At 50.3% G+C, this 25,733-nt stretch overlaps 1 protein-coding gene across 4 annotated transcripts in view; it reads left to right on the top strand.

Annotated features, from left to right (window-relative positions):
* ATF6 (activating transcription factor 6) overlaps nt 1-25,733 on the top strand; it is an 87,748-nt gene that overhangs the window by 59,697 nt on the left and 2,318 nt on the right. For 3 of the 4 annotated variants that reach the window (XM_019660692.1, XM_019660694.1, XM_019660695.1), the window contains one exon: nt 7,968-8,052. In XM_019660692.1, coding sequence (XP_019516237.1) covers nt 7,968-8,052 — 85 coding nt within the window. Of the gene's footprint in view, nt 1-7,967; nt 8,053-12,386; nt 13,743-25,733 lie in introns of those variants that run through there. The other variant, XM_019660693.1, reaches the window with a different exon arrangement.

Below are 25,733 nucleotides of genomic sequence, written 5' to 3'. Positions count from 1 at the left end.
TTCGTATCATTTGAGGACCTTCCATCACTTGTGGAGGTTACATACAAATTTGGAAATAGCATTAGTGGGAGTTACTTTTGATACGTTTTTATATATAGTTGACGTTTGAACAATGCAGGGTTAGGTGCTCTGACCCCTTGCACAGTTGAAAATCCCTGTATAACTTTTGACTCCCCCAAAACTTAACTACTGTTGACCAGAACCCTTACCAATAACATAGTCTGTTAACTCATATTTTGTACGTTATATGTATTATATACTGTATTCTTACAATAAAGTAAACTACAGAAAAAATGCTATTAAGAAAATCAGAAGAAAGAGAAATTGTATTTACTGTACTGTTCATATTTATTGGAAAAAATCCATGTATATGTGCACGTGCGTAGTTCAGACCTTTGGTTGTTCAGGGTCAGCTGTCCAGTAATGTGGTTATTCCTGAATGCACACAATTGACAACTTAATCTTTTCCCAGTCAACTAACTGTGCCCTGAATCCTGTAACGCTTTTTATAGTAATACTTTCATGCAATAAGTTATTTTCTCAAATGAATGTGGGAAAATTATGAGGGATTTAATTTATATTTTATGAGAAATGAGAATGTATTTCCCATTGAAATTTCTTTTCCACATAATAGAAGATCCTCTGAAACTAGGTGACCACATAAGAGTCAGAGTATAGTACCTCTTATGCAAACTTATTTGTAATTTACCTTTTCTTCCTTTTTGCCATATCTTTGTAAGGATATATTCTTTGCTATAAATAAAATTCTGCCTTCAGATCTTGCTATAGATCAGGTTATGATATGATTATTTTATTCATGTTTTCCCCATGTTCTAACATCATATCAAACTAAATTAGAGCTGTAATGCTTTTATAAAATTTCTACTTCTGCAAAACTTAAGCCCTTTGTGATTTTTTTTTCCTTTCTTGCCAATGGTTGCAAAAGCTTTTCTGATAGTAAACCTACCTTAGGAGCTGTGTCAAAACATGTTATCTGATATAAATCATTTGCCTATTACTAGTACTTAAATCCCCTTTTTTATTTTTATTTTTTTTTAAGAAATTTTATTGGGGAACTGTGTTTTTCCAGGACCCATCAGCTCCAAGTCAAGTAGTTGTTCCAATCTAGTTGTGGAGGGCACAGCTCCTTGGCCCATGTGGGGATTGAACTGGCAGCCTTGGTGTTATGAGCTTGTGCTCTAACCACCTGAGCCAACCGGCTGCCCCATTAAATCCCCTTTTTTAAACAACAACATCAGGGAACACACAGCAGTGCTTTCTACGTTCTGGTCGCCGTTCAGGCGCTTTACGGCGCTGACTGGTTGAGTCTTTCGATGCCACCCCCGCGCTCCGTCTTGTTACCGTCCCAGTTTGCTGGAAGGGAAACAAGGGCACAGAGAGATGGAGGAACTCGCTCGCTCCTGCCGCTGGAAGTCAGGTGGCAGAGGCAGGACTTGCAGCCGGGCGGGCCGGCGCTCATGGACGCAGCACCCTGGGCTGTCTACATCGGCAGCCCCAGGCACACTTGTTACAACCCAGAGCTAAGCGCATCAGGATTGGTTTTGGGGGTGGGCACCCTGGGTGGCTACCTCATCCAGCCCTGAAGATGGTCATGCTGTGCGTCCGTGGTTCAGAACATCTCAGAAGGACCTACTGTGTCACTGTGCTCGCTTCTCACCTGGACTTTTTTTGACCGTAGATTCAATGCTTTCTGAAGGGTACCTAATTATTACAGAACTTAAAATTAATACTGTTATACCTTAGTTTGCCTTTTAAGCCATTACCACCTGAAATGTAGTTGAAATTCTTTCTAGAACAATATTTCACCCAACAGTGGAAGCAAAAATGTCACTCATTGTCCACAAATGCATTTATTTCAAAAATTCCCTTTAAAACTGAGTGGAAACTGCAACTTGCTGTTGCCCTTGTAATGAGTGAGAGAACTGTGCAGGGTTCTGGGAAACACCCTCAGTGACGCCAGGAGAGGGCTCATCTGGATGGGGCCGTCCCTTTGCGGCCAGGCGCAAAGCTTCCGCTGGGAGCATTTTTCACTTCGGCCATTTTGCTAACCCTGATCCCAAGACAGAATTTGTCCGCTAAGGTGAATAATCAGATTCACCTTATTGCAGCTTATGGCTGAAATTTTAAGGCATTAGAAGACATTAAAGGAACATAGGTTCCTCCCCGCCCACCCCCACCCCCACTTTGTAGTTTGCCCTGGCAAGACCAACCTTTCCTAAAATGTACTTTAAGGATATTTTACAGTTCCCCCTATTTCTTCATGTGAAACCGAGATCAGAATTGCTTTGGAAGGAAAAGGATCAGGAGCTTGGGTGAGGACTGGAGCAGTGTCCGGACCCTGCCTCACGCAGGGAGAGAGGACCCGAGAAATGGAGATTAAGTAGGACCCTCTTTTCCCCACCTTCAGAAAGGTATGGAATCATTGCTGTGAAGGAGTCAGTTACAGTAGTATCTCCCTGTGTCCCCTTCACACCCGGTCGTGTGCACACGCTCACATGCACACTCGTGCACACATGCACACAACATGCACTCACGCACACACGTGGGAGGCTACTCTTGCACATGTTTACCTCGTTCCTATAGTGTCTGCCTAGAACCTTAAAGAATTGTTTTTCCCAACCCAGCATTTTCCCCATTTTTTTCCAACAAAAAGTGAAATAACTCTCTTAGGTGCCTGTATTTAACTTTTCCGTGAGGTGTTACCTAAGCCTGTCTCCTCAGAACCCCTGCTGACTCCGTTGGCTGCAGCAGCCCCCCCCCACCCCCCCGTTGCTTTGGGAACATGTCTGCAAGATGCGATTTCATCTTCAGGAAGTTCACTTCCTACTGGTGGTCCTGAGTGAAGTGATTCCTAAAATGAAACATCTTGTAAACATTATGTCTGACAAACTCATGTGGTCAAACTCTATGCCTTGAGTGTTTGATCCTTTTTTGTTAATAAGACACATTTTGAATTGTCCCTATGGCGTCCGACAGACGATGACATGACAAGTCCCGGGCCCTCCTGTGTTTCCTCACACCCCGTCCAGCCTTTGGAAAAGCTCGGTGTTCTGAACTCGGAGTAGCTCAGTAGCTCAGGTCGTCGGATGAAGTCATAGGAACTCCTGGTCAAAGCCTTCCTGGCCTTGAGCTGTCCACAGCATGTGTATGTTTTTATGTGATTTCATTTCATTACGTAAATGTGCCTTCATCTGCTGGGTTTCGGGGCGGGGCCAATCCCTTTTCCTTAAGTCTGGACCCACTAGAGTGCCAGGCTGCCTTCCTTGTGCAAACTGCACTCGGCGCATTGACCGTAATTTCCCATGTCAGGTTCAGTTCTTTAAATCAGGATGAGAACTCGAAGATGCTTGTTAAGCCATCTGAATGCAGGCTGTTAGGATTTTGTTCCCGGCCTTTTTTTTTTTTTTTTTAAAGATTTTTTTTTATTGGGGAATTGGGGGGATGGGAACAGTGCTGGGGAATTGGGGAAAGGGAAACAGACAAGTTGCTGTCGTTTTGTTCTTCAATCTAGTTGTGGAGGATGTTGCTTCACTGGCCCAAGTTGGCACCATCATTGCGCTCTTCTCTGGCGAGGCAGATCAGTCACCGGCTTCTGGACGGCCCCTCACTGCGGCTGCTGGCTGCTCACGCTGGCTGCTGGCTACACACGGTAGCCCATGGCAATCCACTGCCACAGGGACTGCAGCCCATGCCGTCGCCGGCGACTCATGGCAGCCCAGCTCCAGGTTGAGCTGTTGTTCAGCATCTTAGCTGTGGAGGGCAGTGTCACTGGCCCTCATATGTGGGATCCGAACCGGGGCCCTCTGGCATCCCAAGTGAGTTCTTAACCATCGCGCCACTCGGCCGGCCCTGTTCCCGGCCTTTATGGCAGTTTTGTAATGAGGGGAAATTTTTTAACCTATCACTTTATTAAGTCTTGCTGTCTTTTCACACTGCATTGCATCGGTTTAAGTAATATGTTGTTAAATTACACTAACAATTACAAATAGCAAGAATAGTTTTGGAAAAAAAACAACTAAGCTAGTCATGGATATTCGGTGTGCTATGGGAGTCAGTCAGTAAGTTTTGGGGTGGGGGGAGGTGAGGGGTCATTTAGTCCAGCAAATCAGTTTAAATTGTAGGTCAGTTTCTACTCTGCTTGATGGGTAGAATCAGCATTTTGCAGCGCTTAGTGGGACTTCACGTGTGCGGCGAGTCACCCCCATCACCTTTAGCTGAGCCAGTGGGGCCCGGTTCCTTCCCCACGCTGCTCTCCAGAGGGGAGGAGCGGGCTGGTGCCAGCTGTGCTGTGTGTCTGTTCTTTCCAGCGCAGGGCTTGGGAGAGGCAGCTGGGGAATTGCATACGGAGAGCAGTTTTCTCTGCACGCCCTTGCAGAACGTGGGAAAGCCGGTGCTTTTTCTCACGGTGAAATGTTGTGGTGTTTCCCCGCCAGTGCTTGTTTCTCTGACTTCTGGGAATAAGAATAACAAAGCCTTGACTGTAAGACTGGTCCCCATGGTCCTCCTGGGACGGGCCCCATGGTGCTTCAGTCCTATGAGGCCTTTGCAGGAGTCTCTCTGAAGATGCCTTACAATTAGTGACACCATCTGGAATGACGGTGCCAGAATCATTTATCTCCATGGTAACAACCCTTTTCTCCTCTTTTTATTTTTAAGCAGCTTTACCTTTGTTGCAGCTGCATTATTTTAACTGACTTAATAGGAAGGAAAGAGTAGGAAAGAGTTTTGCTCAGACTCATCACATTATATCTCTACTTTTCCAGGACGTAATTTCCTCTACAGCAGCGGTTCTCAACCTTCCTAATGCCGCGACCCCTTAATACGGTTCCTCATGTTGTGGTGACCCCCAACCATAAAATTATTTTCTTTGCTACTCTATAACTGTAATTTTGCTACTGTTATGAATTGTAATGTAAATATCTTTTTGTTTTCCGATGGTCTTAGGTGACCCCTGTGAAAGGGTCGTTCGACCCCCAAAGGGGTCGCGACCCACAAGTTGAGAACTGCTGCTCTACAGGTTCTTTACTAAATAAGTAAAAATGGGGTGGGGAAACCTATGAAGAAGGGTAAATAATAAATATGGTGTTTTATGCTGTTAAAAAGAGCAACACTGTCTCTGGTTACTTTAACCATTATTGAGACCCCTCCTGACTAAATACCTTTAGTAATGTTTCATAAATTGTTAATATAACTAGTAATTAGGCTTAGGAACAGCTATGCATGACAGAAAATCCAAAATAACGGTGGCCTAGACAAAACAGGATTTTATTTCTCTGTCCTGGGTTGGTCTGAGTGGTCTTGCGGCAGCTCCTGGAGCATCTGGACGCCTGGTGCCGTCTGTCTGCTCACGCCCTGATGGCACAGTGCAGCTGCCACGCTGTGTCCGAGGGGTTCCCCAGGCCCAGCATTCAGCGGCACCATCCAGCTGCAGGACGACGGGCAAGGCGCAGGCATGGCCACCGCGCAGAGCTGTGGGCCCCGTTTCTCCTGGCAGCCGCCTGACCTGAACTTGAGTTCGTGGCCACATGTGATGTCAGGAGGCTTGGGAACAGCCTGTGTCCCGGTGACCTGTGCCCACTCAGCCTGACGGTTCTGCTTCTGTTCTGATGCTGTGGAGGGGAGCAGACCCGGGCACAAGTGGCTGTTTCTGCCGCGATGAGCATTGTTTCCCCGACAAAATAGATGCCAGAACTTAACCTTTAAAAGAAGAGACCCTCTGTGGCGCAGGGCTGAGCGCGCGCACCGCTGTGCACAGGGAGTTTGTTTCATGACTGGTAAGGCAGTGAGTGTTTGTTGATTAAGAGAATAAAGCTCCTGGTTTCTGAAGATGTCAGTCATAGAAGAACGTACGCTGGAAAGGAGATGAACGCAGTGGAGAGAACGCAAGAGTCAAGGTTCATAGCTGGGGCTCATCGAGTCTGAGGAAGTGAAGGTGGATGTTAAACGAAGCAGCTGCACTGTTCCAGGCGTGTGTATGCATGTGTGCGTGTGCAAGTATGTGTGGGGACTACTTTTAGAATCTGATAAGCACTGTTAGGGTTGTGGTGCACCAGCTTTGATGCTCTGCACTTCTGGTCGTTAGGGCTTCTTACAAACACTTTAGATTATAGGCACCCCCACTCACCACTGCTCCGTTTGCAAACCTTTAATAATTAGAGGTAAGGCAGGTTAACTAATAATTTTCATGCATTCAGGTGTGATTCTCATTTTTTGTAAATAATTGGTTTTTGGCTTTCTGCTGCAAAAGTAACTACTTTGAAATTGAAGAGAGAAAGTAGGTGATACTGTGTTCAGAAAGTCCTGTTCAAAACGACACTTAATGTGGCATCCAGATCTTAGCAGGAAGCTCAGATGTAAGTCGGAGCCCAACCTTAACCCGTGACCATGGAATCTAAGTGTTTATTTTTACAGTAGCCTTAATTTGGGGCTTGCAAGTTTGTTGGTTTGTTTTCTTATTCAATTTTGGGGATGCTGAAGTAGTATTTTAATTACAGGGATTGAGCTATTTATGTTTCATGGCATGAAGATGAGCAAATTTTGTTTTTCTCTGGGCTATCATATGTCATCCTCCTCTCAGAAATGTGTGATCTCTGTGTCTAGCAATGCATTTAAAAATGTCCCATGCTGCGATGCTGGAATTCTTACAGACCAGCCTCACTCATCTTCCCCCTTTTTAAAAAAACATGTTCTCACGGAAATCTTGCCTTGAACGAAACAAAGTACGATTACTGGAGATGTTTTCTATGCAGCTCTGTTCACGTACGTGAATTTCAGTTTTTTTCCTTCTAGGTTTTTTTCCTTCGCTTTACTGATGACCACCTTTCATACTCACACTGATATTGAACTAAGTTGCATTGGATTTTTGTCCCTCTCAGCTATGTCAAACCTGACTTTGATGAGTCCTCCTTACAGAGATTTTGTTGAATGAATGAATGAATGATGAAATAGATGAACAAAGGAACAAGAAAGCAAGTGGGGTTCAACTTAGGTCCCGGTTTTCTCTGTGTAACCATGCTCCCTTAAATGGCAACACTAATGTACCTTCTTTTCTCTTTTTATTCTTTTTTGCTGCGACTATTCCTGATTCTCTTAGGAAAAAGGAGTTATTGAGAACAGTAGTTTATAAAGCCCCGAGCCACTTGCAATCACTTTAGAATACCCACAGCTGTATACACGTGTCCCCAAAACACTGCTCCACCCTTTTGAAGCCACAGTTCTCTGGGCTCAGTGACGCAGTGTGTGTGTCTGGGAACCAGCAGCCTCGGGTGGCCTGGGTGACTGGCCGTCACGAGTTGGCAGTGTTAGATGCCGACCTGTGTAGGTGCGCGAGGCGTGTGTGGACAGTTTTCTGAGCTCTGTTGCCAAGCCGCACACCTGCACTAGCACACATGTACCTGCTGCTTACAGGGGAGCCTCGTGCTGTGGCTGCTTTCCTTTAGAGGAGACGGCAGGCTAAGTGGCAGAGGCTTTGGGCAGGGTCTTGTACTAGCAATAACTTGGGATCAGCATTTCGGGGGAAAAGGCCCCTCTTCTTAAAAAAAAAAGTTTGAAAATGACTCTTGGGTAGATAACTGCAGTGTCTTGTGACATGATCTAGTCTAGCCCCCTCATTTTACAGGACCCAGATCATACAGCTAGTCCCTGACAGAACTAGAACGGAAAGCTCTCCGTTCTGACTGCCCAGTGCCCTGGGAGCTGCCGCGCATGTTACCGGAGCCCGGGGACAGCGCAGGAACAGACCGAGTCCCTGGTACCGACAGACGCTCAGTGCCTGTCTGCTGCGTTGTGAATATGAAAGAACTGTGAGGGGCTTGTGTGTTAGTGCCCCAAAGCCAAGTTCAAGTAAAAACGGTCCCTTTTGATGATCCCAGTGGAGCATTGTCAGCTTAGAAACCCTGAATTGGGCCTGATTGCTGCAAGTAACAGATTGTTCGCTTTAATCTTAGGACCACCTGCTGCTACCAGCGACCACGCATAACAAGACCACCAGGCCCAAGATGTCCATCGTCCTGCCAGCAATAAACGTCAACGGTGAGTTGCAGTTTGGGTTTGTGAACAACCTGAGATTGCTTTATTTAACCAAGGTTCTCTGGATTAAGTAAAAGACATATAAAATACCCCCTTGGGCAGGTATGTATCCATGCATTAATTTTGAAACATTTTCCTACTGTTTACACAAAATACTGTTTTAAAATTGTTACACTCTTTTTAAAAATTATTTCATTAAAAACTAAAAGACTTAAAGTTCCTTTTAAAATTACTACATTTAAAAGAAAAAAAAATATGTTCTCTTATTTACAAAGCTGGAAAGTTAGCATCTTGACTGCTGTGCAGACCTGTTGCTGGGGCCTTCCTGCTTTTACGTGCGGATGTGTTCTGAGAGTGGGTTTGTTTGTGAGTTAGGGGTTTGGAACTCGGAGCAGTCTCCTGCGTATCGCAAATGGTGGCACGATTCCCAGACCACACCCCGAAGCCCATTCGTATTGAATCAGAATACTGAGGACTCTGCGTTGATGGTGTTACTGGTGCAGTTTGCTTTCCCGTTAGTGCTGGGTCTTAAATAAATCACTAACAAGACGGTAATACTTTGAGGCCATCCAAAGAGGTGAAGGCACAGTGTACTTGCTTGTAGTCGAGGAGGAGAAACAGAAGAGCTCAGAATCGCTGAGTTTACAGAGCGCTGAAGAGTGTCAGCAAAGCGCAGGTTGCTTCCGGCCGGCTCTCCATGGCAAAGACAGTGTCCCAGCCCAGTGCTGCTGTGTGTGGAGGTGGGCACAGTGGTGGCGCTTACCGATTCCCTTCTCTGGCACCTCATACGAGGCTCTGGTGAAATGCGGGTGGGCTGTCCTCCTCAGGCCATTTACCTGCTGTTATGGGACCACCAGTAAATTCTCTGTCCGGCAGCGAGAAGCTAACACTATGTGAGTAAGACGAAAACGAAAGGCGCTCTGAACCAACCTGCAGTGGAGCCAGTCCATGTTCTCATTGGTGATCATAATTAAACCACAACTACATAACCAAACACTGGGATTCTAGGTAAATTCCAATAAAATAGTCTTCCAGAACACATATTAGATATTCATTGTACATTTTAAGATCCTAGAGGATTAAATTTTCAGTGAGCTGTTTACAGACAGCTTACTAGAAATGCTTAGGAGGCAACTTTATGGACATAAACATAATTTTTTGATCCAGCATAAAAGAATTATGACATTTTCTTCATCTTACAAAGACATGTAAACAATTAAAACACCGCCATAAACTGAGAACTGTCCCCCTTCAGCTTCCTGGAGCTGTCACACGGGGGGCTCAAGGCCAGTGTGCTCCAAAGTGACACTTCTCCCCAGAGAGCACGTTCCAGACACAGCCGCGATTCTCCTCCCACAGATGCCCAGGCTTCTCTGCCGTGAACACGACAGATTTAACTTCAGGCCACCTGTGATCAGAAAGGCTCTTGTCTTATGTGTCAACAAGGCGGGACTCACTCAGCTTTGTTGTTCTGACATTGGGTTCTTACGCAAGAGGATGCCTGGTTAGAACAGTGGGCCTGGTTAGAACGAAGCCAAAAACAATAAGATGGTGTTTGACTCTGTTTATCTTGGCCTGGGAACTAATTTTTGACAACGAGCCTTTCATGGATTTGAAAACTAGAATCTTAGAGGATCATTTCTTTCTTAATCTGGTTTGGATTTCTTTGAAAATAGTTTTGTCTTTTTCCTTCTTAGGATATAGTAACTATTGGAAAAGTTCAGATTCAGACTCGAGAAATACTCATCGAGTATGTTCCTTGCTCCATCCTCAGCCTCTTTTCTCAACAGTCCATTGGCCTTCTCGCTCTCAAGGGGGAACTTGTTGCCCTAGAGTCTGGTGTTCTTCCCGCCTTGTAGGCGGGGCCTGGTGTTCTTCCCATCTTGTGGGCGGGGCCTGGTGTTCTTCCCGCCTCCTGGGCGGAGCCTGGTGTTCGTCCCGCCTTGTGGGTGGAGCCTGCAGGGGACTGGTCCTTGCTCCTAGCAGCTTTCACATCGTGTCCCTTCCTTTCTCCTTCCGTCTCCCTCACACCCTTTAGTGTGATGTCAGACTCACGTCTCTTCCCATCTTTGTTGCTGTGTCCTGCCTCACTCACCGGTGACTCTGCACTGCCTTTGTCATCTCTCTACACCTGCAGCGCCCACCTGGAGGACCTACCAGCACCCTGGCCTCTCCGGTCAGTTGTCTTTACTCAGCATCACCTTGACCTCCATCCTCACGGTGGCGCTGAGCCCTCATCACCGCCAGTAATGGCCCCGCCTCTGAAATCGCCTCTTCAAGCGCCTGCTCTGACTGTCTTTTCTTTCTTCCTGTCATTCCCACGCTCCAGCTGCCCTCTGACCTCACAGCCTCCTATCCTTTGAGCCCACCCCCTTTCTGTACCCAGCAGTCCTCAGTGCCCTCGCGCACCTCCTCACCTGGCCTAGACCCCACGCCCCTCTCGCAAACCCCCTTACTCCCCAGGCGCCTTTCTCTTAGGCCCCACTTGTCTGCAATGATCCCCCCCTAGCTAAACCCAGCCATGCTCTGTATGCAGCTGGAAATTGCTGGAAATATTGTCCAGTCAGGACAAGCAGAGTCCCTTCAGATCACGAGCATTAATTCCAGAGTGGCCTCAGTGCTGCCGCCACGGCTGGTAAACCCACTTCCTTCTCTTCTCAAGCCTCCACATCACCCCTCTCTCCTCACCACCCACCCCCCTCCCCTTCCCTGTGAGCTCACCAAATGCTACAGTAGAGAACGGGTGTGATCGTGCGGAGCCGGTCCCCCTTCCACTGCCGGCAGCCAGCTGCACCTGTGCGCACAAGCCCTGCCCCGGGGAGGTGTCTCAGTCCTGCTTGGCTGCTTGTCCTGTGTGTCGTCGGGTGGGGTAGCGGGCTGTTCTGCACGTCCACCGCCTCATCTGTAAAGGGCGGTGTTCCTAGTACGTTCCTCTTCGAGTTGGGTGAGAATTGAGTGAGTACAGATGCTCTCAGTGGTGCCCAGTCCCTTTCCTGTTAGACACTATGGTCCCACCTTTGTCACTGTCATCGTCACCATCATCTGAGGTGGCTCCTTCCTTGTGGACCCTGCACCCTGGCCCCTCTCACAGGTTCAGAGACTTGGCTGCTGCCTTTGTGCCCTGTCTGTCCTGCTACCCCTTCTTCTCTACGGGTCATTCCGTCAGCGTGCAGAGCGTCACGTGACCTGGGTGTAGGGACACTCGCCCCACGACCTGTTGCTCTGCGCCCCTTCCTGGCCAAGCTCCTGGAAGACTCCCCTGGACACATCGCCTCCATTTCTCATCCCCCGTTCTCTTCTCTGCTCACTCCTGGCCGTGACCCTCTCAGCAGGCCAACATGGTGTGCTGCTCCCTCCTTTCCTCCGTCCTCAGGGTTTATTTTTAAGATTTTCAGATCTATAGAAAAGTGGAAAGGTGAGCACAGTGGGTGTCTGGAGACTCTTTACCTAGATTTCACTGGCTGGTAATTTCCACATTTTCTTCACCTTTATTCATCTATCTACGCGCATATGTGTTTTCCTGAGCCATTCGAGAGTAAGTTGTGACATTTTTTTCTACCCCTAAATATGTAAATATGCATCTCCTAAGACAGGGCTGTTCTCCTACATAAGCACAATAATATGACCGCACATGAAAAAGTTTAACATTGATGCAGTGCAGTTTAGCATGTAGCCCACATTCAGATTTTCACGTCTGCTCTGAGGCGGAGAGGTTCAGAATCCCGAGATCAGACGTCACTCCTGCTTGTCACAGTTCTTCAGTCTGCTTGCATCTAAACAGCTCCTGCCCTTTTTGTTGTCTTTCCCGACAATACATTTTTAGAAATTGTTTATTGAGGTATAATGTACACACAGTAACAGTCACCAGCTCTGTGTACAATGTCATGAGTTGTGACAGATGTAAACAGCTGTGATGAAACTGCTCCTTCAGTGGGGATGCACATGTTTTCTTGGCCAGAAATTCCCTCGCGCCTTTTGCAGCCGGTCCCCTCAGGTGCGTTTCTGACGTCCCCTCTTTCTGAAACACTTTGTTCTGTGGGTTCTCATGACCCCGCAGCTGGTCAGGTGGTGCTCCTGGTGCCCCAGTCAGCTCAGCTCCCTCCTCTGTGAGGACAGGGCTGTGCCTGCCACTTACGACCCAGAACAGTGCCTGGCACGGGACACGCTGCACCCTGAGCCACTGCGATGTCTGAATCCATGTAACGCTCGTTCTCTTTATTTTATAAATGAAGACATTAGAGCTTGAGAAAGTAATTTGTACCATTTACACAACTGCTATGTAACAGCTAGGATTTATACTGTATAGATATCTTCTGATTATCATGTTGTGATTTCAGTATCAGGCAGATGTGCAAATACTGACAATACCTAGGACTCCAGAGTTGAAGACAGACATTTATGCCACTGTGCCCCGTGTAGAAGGCTGTGCAGCTCACGAGAGCTGTGCCAGGAGAGGAGAAGTCGGTGCTTCCCCGAGGCTGCAGCTACTGGACCTGGGTCATCAGTGAGTCAGGGGAGCGGCTTTAGCTCTGAAACAGGAAACAGCACTGAGTGCTCTGTGAAGACTTAATCTGCCGGAGGTCTGTCAGTGGAAGAAAGTTCGGAGGGAACGCGAGCCGGGAGGCAGGGAGCAGCATTGCAGCTGTCGAGATGAGCCAGGCAACGTGGCAGCAGACGGCGCGGGGGCGTAAAGGCCTGGAATGGAGAGAGGGGAAATGTCCAAAGACATTTCAGAGGGAACATCTCTAGCGCCTCGCAGCAGGAGGAGGAGAGACAGCCACGTCCGGGATGCTGACACTCACTCCTAAGGCTGCCTCTGGCCCCCCCATCTTCTCTGGTTGACTTCTTTTCCCTTTTGTTCCTTGAAGCCATCAGGGTGTCCGTTTTTAAGTCCTCCCTAGCCGTTAGGTTATCCCCACTTAGCCTGGCCTCTTCTGAGCCCTCGTTTACAAAGCGAATCTGAAAATAGATTTGTAAAGTGAAAGTGGCTGAAGGGTAGGCCTGCCTTTGTGGAGACGGATACTTAATGATCACTTTGTTAGAAGGATTATCGCTTTGGTTGTTTATTGGCAGTTGCACAGATAGTTTTTTTCCATGAGTACTTTGTCTTTTTAAATCTGACTTACGAGTAAGCTATTTAGTCCATAGGAACGTTCACCAGACTCGAGAGGTTTTAGATCAGCTGGTGCTTGACCCAAAAGAGCCGGCCGCCGGGCCACCGCACCTGAGTGACCTCGAGTCCCATTAGCTTTCAGTGACATCACTTTCACTTCTCCCTTGTGGTAAAATCTGTTTCTACTCAAACAGATGGTTTAGCTTTCAAGTAATAAAAATTGGAGATCAGCATCTGTTTAAGCCAACAGAGTTGATTTGTGCCTCCTGCTAACTGTCCAGAATCTGGATTATTTCTCTGTTTTACCCATATTACGCTCTTCTGAACGGGCTTTTCTTTGTACTGGAAAATCAAGAACCTTGTAATGAGGGTGGGACAGTGAGTGCGTGGGGGGAGAGCACCCAAGACAGAAGCCAGGCTTTTAAACCTATTCATGAGGTGACATGCTGCCCCTCCTGCCCTATTCTGTTGGTCACACAGACTGACCCTGGCACAGCGTTGTAGGGACTGCCGAGAGTGTGACTGCTGGGAGGTCACTGGGGGACATCTGGGAGGCTGCTCACCCTGCCAGCTTGTCACAGTGTGTACAGAGCACGTCTGGAAGTCAGGAATGTTCCGGTGGGGTATGGGGAGGGGAGACGACAGAGCACCTCACACACAAGGTCTGACAATTCAGTTCTGAACTTGTTGTAACGATGTTGCTAACCTTTTTTTGATATCAGAGGGATTATTCATTATGAATTTGTACCAACTGGATAAACAGTTAACCAAGTTTACTATTTGGAAGTGCTGAAAAGGCTGCGTGAAAAAGTTAGACGATCTGAACTTTTTGCCAACAATTCATGGCTCTTGCGTCACGACAATGCAGCAGCTCACACAGCACTGTCTGTGAGGGAGTTTTTAGCCAGTAAACAAATAACTGTATTGGAACAACCTCCCTGCTCACCTGATCTGGCCCCCAGTGACTTCTTTCTTTACTCGAAGATGAAGGAAATATTGAAAGGAAGACATTTTGATGACATCCAGGACATCAAGGGTAATACGACGGCAACTCTGATGGCCATTTCAGAGAAAGAGTTCCAATATTGCTTTGACGGGTGGAGTAGGCGCTGGTGTCGGTGCGTAGCTTCCCAAGGGGAGTGCTTGGAAGGTTGCCGTAGTGATATTCAGCAATGACGTGTGTAGCACTTTTTCTAGGATGAGTTCGCAAACTTAATTGTCCAGCCTCGTAGAAACTGTCCCACTAGTCACTCCTCCAGCCCCTGCCCTCTAGAGCTTGGAAAGGAAGGCTTGCTGACCAGAGGAAGGGCTAGACAGTTAAGACCCACTGGATGTGAATAGCGGTTACTTTGCCGATGCTGAGTTTTACACTATTAGGTGTGATAGCTTGACTCCAGGTTTGCTTTCGTGGTGAGATGTAATTGCAGTTCAGATGTGCACGTGTTCAGTGCCCAGCACTGCAGACCTCAGAGGAACTCAGGTGTGATCTGTGCCTTCAGAGAGCCCACAGTCGCCCAGGAGGCAGGATGTGTGTCGATCATGGAGGGTCTCAGAGCTGGAAGAATACTGCAGGACAGCCTCGCAGAGCGGCTGCGATCCAGGTAGAGAGCGGGTGTGGGGAGGCCGAGGCTGACCCAGCCTGGCCACAGTGGGGCTTACACATTCAGAAGTCGTTCTATAGTTTCTAGTATGTAAACACGCTGGTTATTTCCCTAAACTAGCCTGTCCCAGACCACAGATTTGTTCTACATTCAAAATAAAACCTATCCTTTAATAGTAAAAACAAACATTCTTCCCACTAATGAATGTACCGCCCACATTTCTGTAGCTCTGGCCACATGCTTTCCTAGGAAAAGGGACTCACTCAGGCTCCGTGTGTGAGTCCATTAGAGCCCGGCTACAGACATGAGAAGTCTGCCCACTCTGTTCCCACGCGTTCCCGCGACGTCTGTCCCGCGGCTGCTTCCCCCTCCTGTGCCAGGGAGCCTCACTCCGCTCATAGGCAGCTGCTGGGTGACAGTAGCTTTGGAAACAGCCATTTCCTTGCCACATCATAGAACCTACTAAGTGCCGAGTGACGCTGTTTTCATGTGAAAACTGTATATAGTCCTGGATAATAAACTCACACTGTAGTAGAGACCCTCCTTTTTTTTTTTTTACTTTTAGCTGCTTATATCTATGGGTTTTCTTAGTTTCAAGTGACAGAATTTAACTCTGGGTAACTTAAGTAGAATTTCTAGCAGAGCCACAGAATCAGACGTGGAGGTTCCTTAAACAAAAAACCACAGTCTCAGAGCTGGTTTAGGCCGTAGCTGGCACCACCAGTGTCCCTGTCCCCACACTGCTTCCAGAACCAGTGTGTGGCCGGCTTCTGAACCCAGATAATGCTGCTCTCCAGGAGCGTCGAGCGTCATCACAGCCATGGCCTCTCTGCAGTGTGGGGTGACCCCGGGTCACACCCCCACCCCGTCACCAGGAAGCTTGGGAAACACAGTGCCTGGCACCTCACTGGACAAACCCGTGGCACTCCACGCCGCCCGGGGCTTCCTCCTTTACCAGCGCGCAGAGCTGCCACAGTTCTGGTCATGACACCAGCGGCTGTCCTACAACCTAGCCTCTGATTGTGAACCTGGAAAGAACATCAGGGCCCACAGGCGAAGGGCTCAGGTCCCCAGGACTGTCCCCCCGCCCACGTCAGATGCCAGTCACAGGTCTAGGTTTCGCCTGTGCTTCTGTCTGACCTGCCACAGAGCAGAGGTTCATTCATCCATCTCCTCGAGCTCGATTAACTTGCTAGAGTGGCTCACGGAACTCAGGGGAGACACTGGCGGTCACCAGTTCAGCAAGGGACGTGGTAAAGGACACAGGTGAGCAGCCAGGTGATATGACCCAGAGGGTGCAGGAGCCCTGTCCCGTGGAGCTGGGGTGCGTCACTCCCCCTGCATGTGGATGTGTTCCCCAACAGGGAAGCTCCCCGAACCCCTTATTTTCAGGATTTTATGGTGCTCCCTCATGTCGGCATGACCGGTCAGAACTCCATCTCTAGTCCTTTTCCTTCTCGAGAGGATGGGGGCAGGGCTGGAAACCCCAGGCTTCGTCATGGCCTGGGCTTTGTGGGGAGCAGCCCCCACCCAGGAGCCACCCACAGCCCCCTCATCAGAACCAGAGATGCTCCTGGTGTGCGTGTCACTCAGGAATTCACAAGGGTTTCGGGAGCCCCAGGTCAGAACCTGGGCAGAGACCAGGCCCTTAACCCATGTGGGAGGTGAGCTGTGCCTCTTACGAGGGCGGACTGCACCTAGGAAGATAGTTGGATGCTCAGTGGCCCAAACCTTCCATCTGCAGCATTTTGAATATCGGGGCTGAAGCGCAGAAGGTGAGGGGGACAGAGCCACCACCAGAGCAGAAAGCAGGGTGGTTAGCCTGAGTGCCACTGACGGAAGTCACCCGTCTGCTTTCCCAAAGCACCTGATCAGCTCAGTGCATGGAAGGCCAGGTGGGAGCGGATGCGCCCGGGAGTGAGTGAGGTCCTGTGGCACGTGGGCTGCGTGGGCCCCACCTGCTGTCTCTGCCTCAGGCACTCAGGCACGTCACCTCCAGGAAGGGCTGTCCCAGCAGGATGTCCAGGAAAGCGGTCCACTCGGGAGTCAGCCACTTGTCACCCTGCTCAGCCCTCATCCACGTGTGGCCTGTGTGCCCCGCAAGCAGGGCCTCAGCTCAGTGCCCTCGTGTGAAGGAGAAGGTGGAGGCGCGGGGACCCTACAGGCTCCTTCCACGGCAGGCTAATGACAGCTCATGCCTGTACTTCAGTGATCATATGTTTTGGGAAGCAGAGAATTGTGAGCTTATTTTATTTTTATTTTTAAAGATTTTTTTTATTGGGGAATTGGGGGGATGGGAACAGTGCTGGAGAATTGGGGGAAGGGGAACAGACAAGTTGCTGTCGTTTTGTTCTTCAGTCTAGTTGTGGAGGACGTTGCTTCACTGGCCCAAGTTGGCACCATCATTGCGCTCTTCCCGGGCGAGGCAGATCAGTCGCCGGCTTCTGGACGGCCGCTCACTGCGGTTGCTGGCCGCTCACGCTGGCTGCTGGCTACACACGGTAGCCCATGGCAACCCACTGCAGCAGGGGCTGCAGCCTACGCCGTCGCCATCGACTCACGGCAGCCCAGCTCCAGGTTGAGCTGTTGTTCAGCATCTTAGCTGTAGAGGGCAGTGTCACTGGCCCTCATATGTGGGATCCAAACCGGGGCCCTCTGGCGTCCCAAGCCAGCTCTTAACCAATGTGCCACTCGGCCGGCCCCTGAGCTTATTTTTTGATGACAGTAAACTTCCACAAACTGAAAGAATTAATCCCCCACCTCCCACTTGGTTGTGTGTGGCTTTGAACAGTGGTATTTTCCCACAGAGCAGTCCAGGCGTTGAAGTGGCAGCGGGGAAATTCCGCGTTTGTCATCGTTATTCTTGGCGTGCATTTCCGTGAGAGCCTTTCAGTTTCCCAGTAGACGTGAGGCCATAATGCACCATATTTAACATTTGTGGATTAAATTACACTTATGATAATGAATCCGAATGTTCTGTTTCTTTCAAAACTAGCTTTATCTCACTGTGGAATGCAAGATTCTGCACATTTCCTATAAAATGGAGACTTTCGGGGATGTGCTGTAGCCACTGGTCAGCTCTTTTTTTTTACGAGTCAGTTGGTTCAATGATGGAAATGGTAGCAGATTGTGCATTTTGCATAAATAAAGTGAATCGACTGAATAAATGTGAGCTGCAGTCCCCACTGCTGCGCCTGCCACGTCCCCAGCATCCCTGCCACCTTCTCGACAGCACTTCCCATTGGCTGTGTTGACGGCAGCTCCTCCTGGGCGTGTAACGGTGTCGGCAGCTTTGATCTGCACTTGCTGGGGCTGCTGTTGTTGAGCACCTGCTCGTGTTTATTGCCCATTTGTGTGTCTTCTGTCTTGTGAGGTCATTTGCCCATTTAAAACTTTGATTATTTTTCTTTTTCTTAGTGGCAAGAGTTCTTTCTGTATTCTAGATACAAGTTCCTTATCAGATAGGTGATCGCAGGTATTTTCTCCGTTCTATGTGTTTGCCTTTTCACTTTCTTGAGTAAGTCTGATTCTTAACTCAGGTGAAATTCTGGTTTCCTGAACTTTCTGCTAAATTTCCCAATTGTCTCAAGTTGTGAAGTAACTGATATTCTGTAAAAGTAGAACTAGACTCTGAGACATAGCAGAAAATGGTCATCATTAGCAGGACAAACGTTTGGTTGTTTACCGTGTGCCAGGCGTTTTACAGACACCGTCCCATCTAAGTGTGGACTGTCCTGCTGTCCCTCTCGCCGGCTGGAGAGGCTGGGCGAGCCGCGCAGAACCACAGAGCGCCGGCTGGTCAGTGGCAGTGCCAGAGCAGGTCACTTTATTCTGTCTTTACATCCCATATCGTGCTTTTAAAAACAGCTTCACTTTTCATCCACACACAGCCCCTAGATTTTCCTCAGGTAAACCAGCCCAGCCATTCACTCCCACTCTTTGATTTCGGTCTCCCCAAAACTGGAATTCCTTAGTTTGTGACCACATCTTTTCACTAATATAACCTTTTGATTTTTTTCTGTCCCTTCCAAATTGGCCCTTCCAAACTAATGGTAGTATTTTTTTTAGTCAGCGTTTTGAAAATACTATAAAGGTAAACTGCTGATTGCAAGATGATTAAATTTCAGCCATTTCGAATGTCTGGGATTGGCTGCTGCTGAGAGCTGAGCTGACCCCTTCCACTGACTCACAGCTGCAGTGGGCCAGGAACCCGGGAGCAGCCGCGCTGGGCCTCTGGCTCAAGGTCCTTCGTGGGGCTGCAAGCGACCTGTCAGCTGGGGCCAGGTCCACCTGGAGGCCCAGCCCAGAGGGACACGTCCACGTTCACTCAGCAGCTGTCAGTGGGTCCAGTACCTCTTGGCTGTTGGCCCGAGGCCCCCTCAGTTCCTGGCCATGTGCCTCTCAGTGGAACAGCTCACTGCATGGCCTCTGGCTGGTCAACGACCAGGTGGCTGTGGCCGAGAGGCAGCCACGGTGTCCCTGTCACCTGCCCAGAGCTGGTGGCCCATCCCTGTTACCAGGTGCCACTCAGTCGTTATGGCCCCATCTGGGAGGGTGCCGTGGTGTGGACCCCGGATGGGACTCACGGGGGGTCTCGCACTGCCTGTCCCACTCGGTCAGGGAACACCCACCGGCATGGTGACCCCCATGGAGCACTGACGTGTAACCCCGTCATGCACACAGTGATGCTGACATCCAGAGGATGCTAATGTAAGGCCACTCCATCCCAAAATACACGCTCAGGTGTGCGCACAGAGCTCGTAACAGCATCTTAACTCTCAGTCCTGCTAAGCGTTTGTTGGTCCAGCTTTCTCCAGAGAAGGCGCTTAAATTGAGCTGCAGTAGAAGAGAAGTTCTGTGTCTTCATTTTCCCTTTAACTTAGAAAGATGGCTGTCCTTCAGTTTTAGTGATGGAAAACTGGTCAAAGTAAAGATGATTTTACTTTAAACATATCAACACGCAAAGATGGTTTCTTCCTCTTAAACCCTTTTGTAGACATCAGCCCTAATTTGACAAAGCAGGTAGTTCTGAGTGGACTTGAGTGAGTCATTTGTCCAGCGGAGCTTGTCAGTTACCCTCATAACTATGAAGTCCGTGCTTCTAGCTGCGGCCCCACAGCTCAGCTGATCCCCATCCACACGTTCAGCTTCATGTCCTCTGTCACCGGCCCCTCGTCCCGCCCCCCCGGCTCCCACATGCACACCTTGCTTCTCCTCACCCTGACTGCTCACTTGTGCCACAGGCTCCTCTGTGTTTCCGGAAACCTCATACCCTGAATTGTCCTTATTCCGTCCTTCACCCCGTGTCGTCCTCTGTGCAGCATCACCCCCAGAGACAGCGTAGTGCGACCACCACCTGTCACCGCACAGCCAGCGCATCTAAAGCCAGGGGCGTGATGGGATGAATCTGCTGACGGTGTACAGGGGTCTTGTCTGCAGACAGAGGCTGCACAAGGCGTGGGTGAGAGCAGCCACTTCTGCACGCACTCAGGTGTGACTGTCACCTGAGCTGCAGTAAACTTGAGGAAGAAGGTGTTTTCTCGGGCAGAGCCCGAAACGCTGAGCAGGTGGCAGGTGACCTGCCCAAACTTCCTTCACTGCTCAGCCAGCCTGGTGTTGAAGGACTCTGCCAGCCGTCTGCACGCGGTTGGCCCACTTCACTGCCTTTGGAGGTGTGTTTGTGAACACAGGTGTGCTGCTGGGGCACGTGGGGTCACCATGGCTGCCGTGTCAGGTGTGTCCAGCAGAGGGGAGGCAGCTCTTCCCGAGCTCAAAAGGAAAGCCTGTGCTGTGAGCCTTCTGTCACCTGACTGTTGGGGGACTGCAGGGCCAGCCTCCCTGAGCTGTGACACTACTGATGCTGTTCCTGTGCTGCCTGGAGGAGAGCGGTCCCCTGGGTGTCCAGAGTCCACACCAGGCACTCGGGGCCGGCGGTCACATGGGCTGGCTCCCTGCCTGTCCACTGCCTGCCCGAAGCCGACGGGTTCCTGGGACCATTTTTGTTGCGGTCTTTCTGGTTTTGGTGTTTTCTGGAATGTCGTGAGGTTTTCATCACACTTTTTCCATAGCCGGCTGTGCCGAGGCCGTTTCAGAGGCTGTAGAGGTGTTGCGGTGGGTTAAGAGGGTCAGCTGATGAAGAACTTTCCAATTCCCTGAACGGATGGGCTGGACAGCCTCAGATTTCATTCAGTTGATTCTATCATGAAAATATGTATGAAAGATGCTGTGCATCAGGTGGAGGGAGCTTGGGCCGGCTGGGCACAGGTTGAGGCCTGTTCCACACTCCGTCCTGGCCGGGGACACAGGCCCCCGACTTAGCTCCAGGGCACAGTGTCGGGATGCGTAACACGTGACACTGACTCGTCCACTGGTTCTGGTCCCTCACCAGACCTACCGTCCACGTCGCCACCAGTGACCCTTCTACAGAACAGTGACCGGCCCTGCCCCTCAGTTCCTCCAAAGTCCTCGGAGGCCCCCGCTGCCCCTGGGTACAGTGCCAGATGCCGTGTGCTCATCCCCTCCCACCTTTCCAGCCCTGTACCCCACATCCAGCGTCACCTGGCGTGGAGTCCCACCTCCTGACTTGATGCATGCCTGAGGCTTCCCGCTCTCTAGGGCTTTCCCGCCGCAAACCAGGCCCAGAGCCCTCGAGTTTAGCTCAGGAGTCACCCTCTCGCCCCAGGCTGGGGCAGGCCCCCTGCTCCCTGTCCCATCCCACCACGCGCGTGGCGAGGGAGCCTTACCTGTTTACATAGCTGCCTCCTTACAAGGCAATAAATGCCTTGATCAGGGGCCAGGCGTCACCCAGCACCCAGCCCAGCGCCAGCACCTAGCAGCTGCTAAGTAAATATTTATGAATTGGATCATGTTGATCCTGTGAGCAGCCCCCCTCCCCCGACACATCTGTCCCGCCCTGTGTGTTGAGGGAAGCAGTTCCTTACACTGTGGCTGCTGGGAGCTGCTGTGCCACAGAGTCAATGGGCTGCTTCAGCCTGGCTTCAGCGCTGAGGTTAATTGAGCACATTCACAGCTCTGTGGAGATGACATCGCGCCTGTTAGTGCAAAAGCGTCCGGTGACGGCACTTGAGGCTGTTGAGATCTGTGGTCCCAGCTGCAGCCCGGGTTAGCTTTCTGTGCTGGGGGCTGTTTCGAAGGGATGACCTAAGAGTGTAAATGGTGCAGGTCAGTGTTCTGTGGAAGAGGCTGGGGGGCAAGCCTTCTCCTTTTTAAAGTCTTGCTTTTTAAAAAAATCCCAGGAAAGTTTAAGTTCTTTTAGAACATTTGTGGCCTGCATTTTCTAAGTCATAAACCAGCCGGCTTTCCTCCTCCAGCCTGGCTCCCAGAGGCTGGCTGTGACCCATACTCAGTGGGTGCTGGTTCCAGTGGGTTCCCCGGGGCTGGGGTGGGGTGGGGGACCCAGGGTTATCGCTGAGGAAGCCCAGAAGGGGGAGACGCCAGGCTCTGGTGCGAAGCGCCGATCCGAGGAGCTGATTGGGGTAACGTACCTGAACAATGGAAGGGAGGGGAGCTTGCCAGGCTTTCTGGCCTTTTCTTGGCACCCACACAGGACCTGGGCGCTCTGCTCGCCACCTGTCCGCTCTTGAAGGAGGTCTGCTGCTGCCAGCCTGTCTGCTCTCCTTGCTTTTTGCGCTTAGTCAGGGCTCTGGCTGCTGTTTTCAGGGTGAACAGAGAACCCATGTTGTTACCAGCAGCTTCCGCTGGGTCCCTGCACTGTCTCAGCAGGAGTCGAGGTCACACTTGTACCAACGGTGACTATAATTTATCATCATTGCTCCTGTCGCCATACCAGCTAGAGTTTGTGTTCCATAAGTACGTCTTACAATTTCCAAAACTGTGTTTCTTCTCCAGTGACTTTTCACTGGGAGAAATTATGATGACCGTTCCCAACAGATCCACAGACGGGACCCTGGTGGCAGGCCTGGTGCGTGTTCATTTGTCACATGTACACATACTGTTCTGTTTTCTTGTAATTTTGTCACATTGTGTCTTCTGGGCGTTATTACTGTTCTTCCCGTTTCCCCGCCAGCTTGACTCTAAACTGTCCGTAGGCAGAATATTCGCCAGTCCTGGTAATGACCTCGGGCCTCAGGTGTGGCGTGGACAGCTCGGCGAGCATGGCCCTTGCCCCGATGCCTCCCCGGGTCCCCTGAGGCCCCGGCTACTTGCTTCCATGAGCCCTTGTCCTATGCCTCCCTCGACGTGTTTGCACAGGTGCCCAGGTGGCCGACCACATACCTGCTGCCCCTTTAACCCGGGATGAGAGTTAGGAGGGGCCTGCTGGAGAGCCTCGTCCACTCTACCCGAGGCTGACGCCTGTGAGGGCCCTGGGTCCTCCCAGAAGGCCACGTTTCTGCTGTGTCACTGACGCCTGTTAGCACTTGTCCCGTGAGAGAGCATGAGAGATTCTATGCAGTTCAGAAAATCAGGGGAACGTCCTCGACACAGGCCTCTATGGTTTGAGTATCGCAGTGACGGGACCTGGTCTCAGAGTCCGTGTGGCACATTCCCGAGGGACCTGGGGTGGGCAGGCCTGGGTTCTGTCTGCAGTGTTGTCTGTCGTCGTCACAGCTGAATGGGACCTGGAATGTGACGTGCACTGAGGCAGCTGCTTTCCTTTCAGCATTCATCACTTTCAGTGTGGCAGGCCTTCCCTCCAACAAACACCTCCTGCACTGCTGTGAGTTTAGTCTGTACAACAAGTGCCAGCAGGAGACCCCGGCTACTGGCCATCACCCTGTGTGTCCCTCATGCTCACATGCTCTTCCTCGGCACGTCAGGTGACAGTGACTAACCAGGGCATTCGGGGGCTAGTTTGCTTTTAACTTTGCCAAATGCTACTTGGCTTCTCGCTGCAGAGCCGCTGTGCTGGGACTTTGTAAGTACGGCTGCCTCCGTTTTCTGAGAGAAGTACAGGTCGGACTGAGAGAGAAATTACTTTTTGTGGCTCAGAGAATAACAGTATAACCGTAGCAAGAGATGGCCTGTCTGTCTGTCCCGCTTTGTAACGTTCAGAGTCATGATATGAATAAGTTCCTGGGAAAGAAGCGCGTGCTGTGAGAGTCGTGCGTGGGGCCGCCGCAGACTCACGCGTGAGGCATCCGGACTCGGAGCAGAGCGGCTCGTTTCGGAGAGTCAGTGTTACACAAGCCAAAACCATTCCAGTCCTTCGGCCACTTCTCCTGAGCACCTGAGAGAAGGGAGCAGCCAGCTGGTTCCTAATTCCTTTGCTTGGGGACATCGGCTCATGGCAGCGCAGCGACCTCTGTGCAGTCATGTGCCCCTGGTGCTTCCCCAAATAACGACAATCTAGGCAGGGGTCCGGCAGGAGCAGAGGGAAATCCTCCCTTCCGCGTTTTCAGAATAAGTGTTTTCTGATGACTTCACGTGTAAGCGAATGGAACACGGACGGGGCCCAGGTGAGCTCCGTCCCTCACAGGAAAGTCTCGTGAGGCCGGCAGCACTCCCTTCTTTTCCGAGATGGTATTTCCTGCCAGTGGCAGCTGCATTCACCTCTTAGCTCAGATCTTTCTAAATCCAGCTCGTCGTCAAGGCTCTCTATGCCTAAAAGATAAACTTAAAAATGTTTAAATTTATTGAAAAGCAAATGCTCAGCAGTTGCTTGGACCTCAGCGAAGGATGAGGCTGAATTGGGAAGGTTTCTTCATGCTCCCAAGCTCTGGGTCGGTGACTGCTGTTCGAAGCTGAGCCGCCGCCTCACGACAGCAGAGAGCTTGCCCGGGAGCCCTGCTGGCGCCTGAGAAGGATGTGGAATTCCCACGCGCTGGCTTTACATGGAATGAAAGAAGAAACCAAGCTTTGTCCCGGGAGTCGTGGGTGCCCAGGTCTGCACCTCAGTCGCCTGCGGCGTACTTATTCTGGGGGTTCTGGATTTTGTAGGGAAGTGCTTCCAGCATCTGTTGTTTTTATGGGACTTAAATCTCAGATTGTGACACTTAACAACAGTTTTCTAGTACTTGGTGCCAGTGATTTAATTATTGAAAGCAAGGAAGTTACTGGCCATGCCTGGAGCCGGGCCCCAGACCCCAGCAGAAGCTCCAGCCCCAGCCTTGGGGCAGCGGATCAGGGCCCAGGGCAGTTTTTCAGTTTCCGAGGCGCTGGCTGAAATTCTATAATATGTCAATTTCATAGTCTAGAAACTCAGTTTGAAGAAATGAGTAATTTTGTTAGTCATTTCCTACTTAATGGTCTTCCGGGGCAGCTGGAAATCAATGAAATGTAACTCTTTCTACGAGCTAATAAAAACTCCACATTTGTGGGCAGCATTCTCGGGGGACGAGTAGGCAGGTCCCGAGAACAGCCAATCTGGAACCATTCGTCTTCGAACAATTATGGAATTAGCCAGGTTTCCTGAAAACATCCCAGGAAACCACAAAAGCCCTAGAGGAGCTGAACTTGAGCAGAAGTAGGAACTTGGCCATGTAGCCCAGGCCCCTGCCTTTCCCGGGGGTAAACTTCCGCCGGTCACCTCTGAAGGAGCCATTGTTGATGGTCCTGAATTCAAAATATACACTTGAGGTTGAAGGGAAGCTCCTTTGGCCCGTGTCAGAGAGGAGGCTCGCTTCTGCTCCTGAGGGTGTTAGAACCCGCGCTGCTCCCTCAGCTCTGGGCGGCTCTGGGATGGCACGCGCTCAAGTTGGGGCCAAGACGGTGGGACGTGCAGGCCGCAGGGAGCCACCTGAGGACGTGACTGGGGGTGACCTCAGGTGGGTCCTGTGTTTCTTGTTGTCTGCCGGGCACCTGAAGGGCCTGTGGTTTTTGCGCGCACCCTTCTAGGCCCACACACTTTCTGGTGTGAAGTCCTTGTAGATCTTCCAACTCGATAAACTCTCTCAGCCGACCCCCATGGTTCAGCGTCCATAACCCCATGGCCTAGTTAACAGATTCGGCTTGTCTTACACTTAGCAGCATGTGTGGCCTCCCTCCCCCCT

Source organism: Hipposideros armiger, unplaced genomic scaffold, assembly GCF_001890085.2.
Source record: "Hipposideros armiger isolate ML-2016 unplaced genomic scaffold, ASM189008v1 scaffold_324, whole genome shotgun sequence".
NCBI classification, from domain to species: domain Eukaryota; kingdom Metazoa; phylum Chordata; class Mammalia; order Chiroptera; family Hipposideridae; genus Hipposideros; species Hipposideros armiger.
The sequence above is the reverse complement of the archived record's forward strand: the minus strand, read 5'-3'. Positions and strand labels throughout refer to the sequence as shown.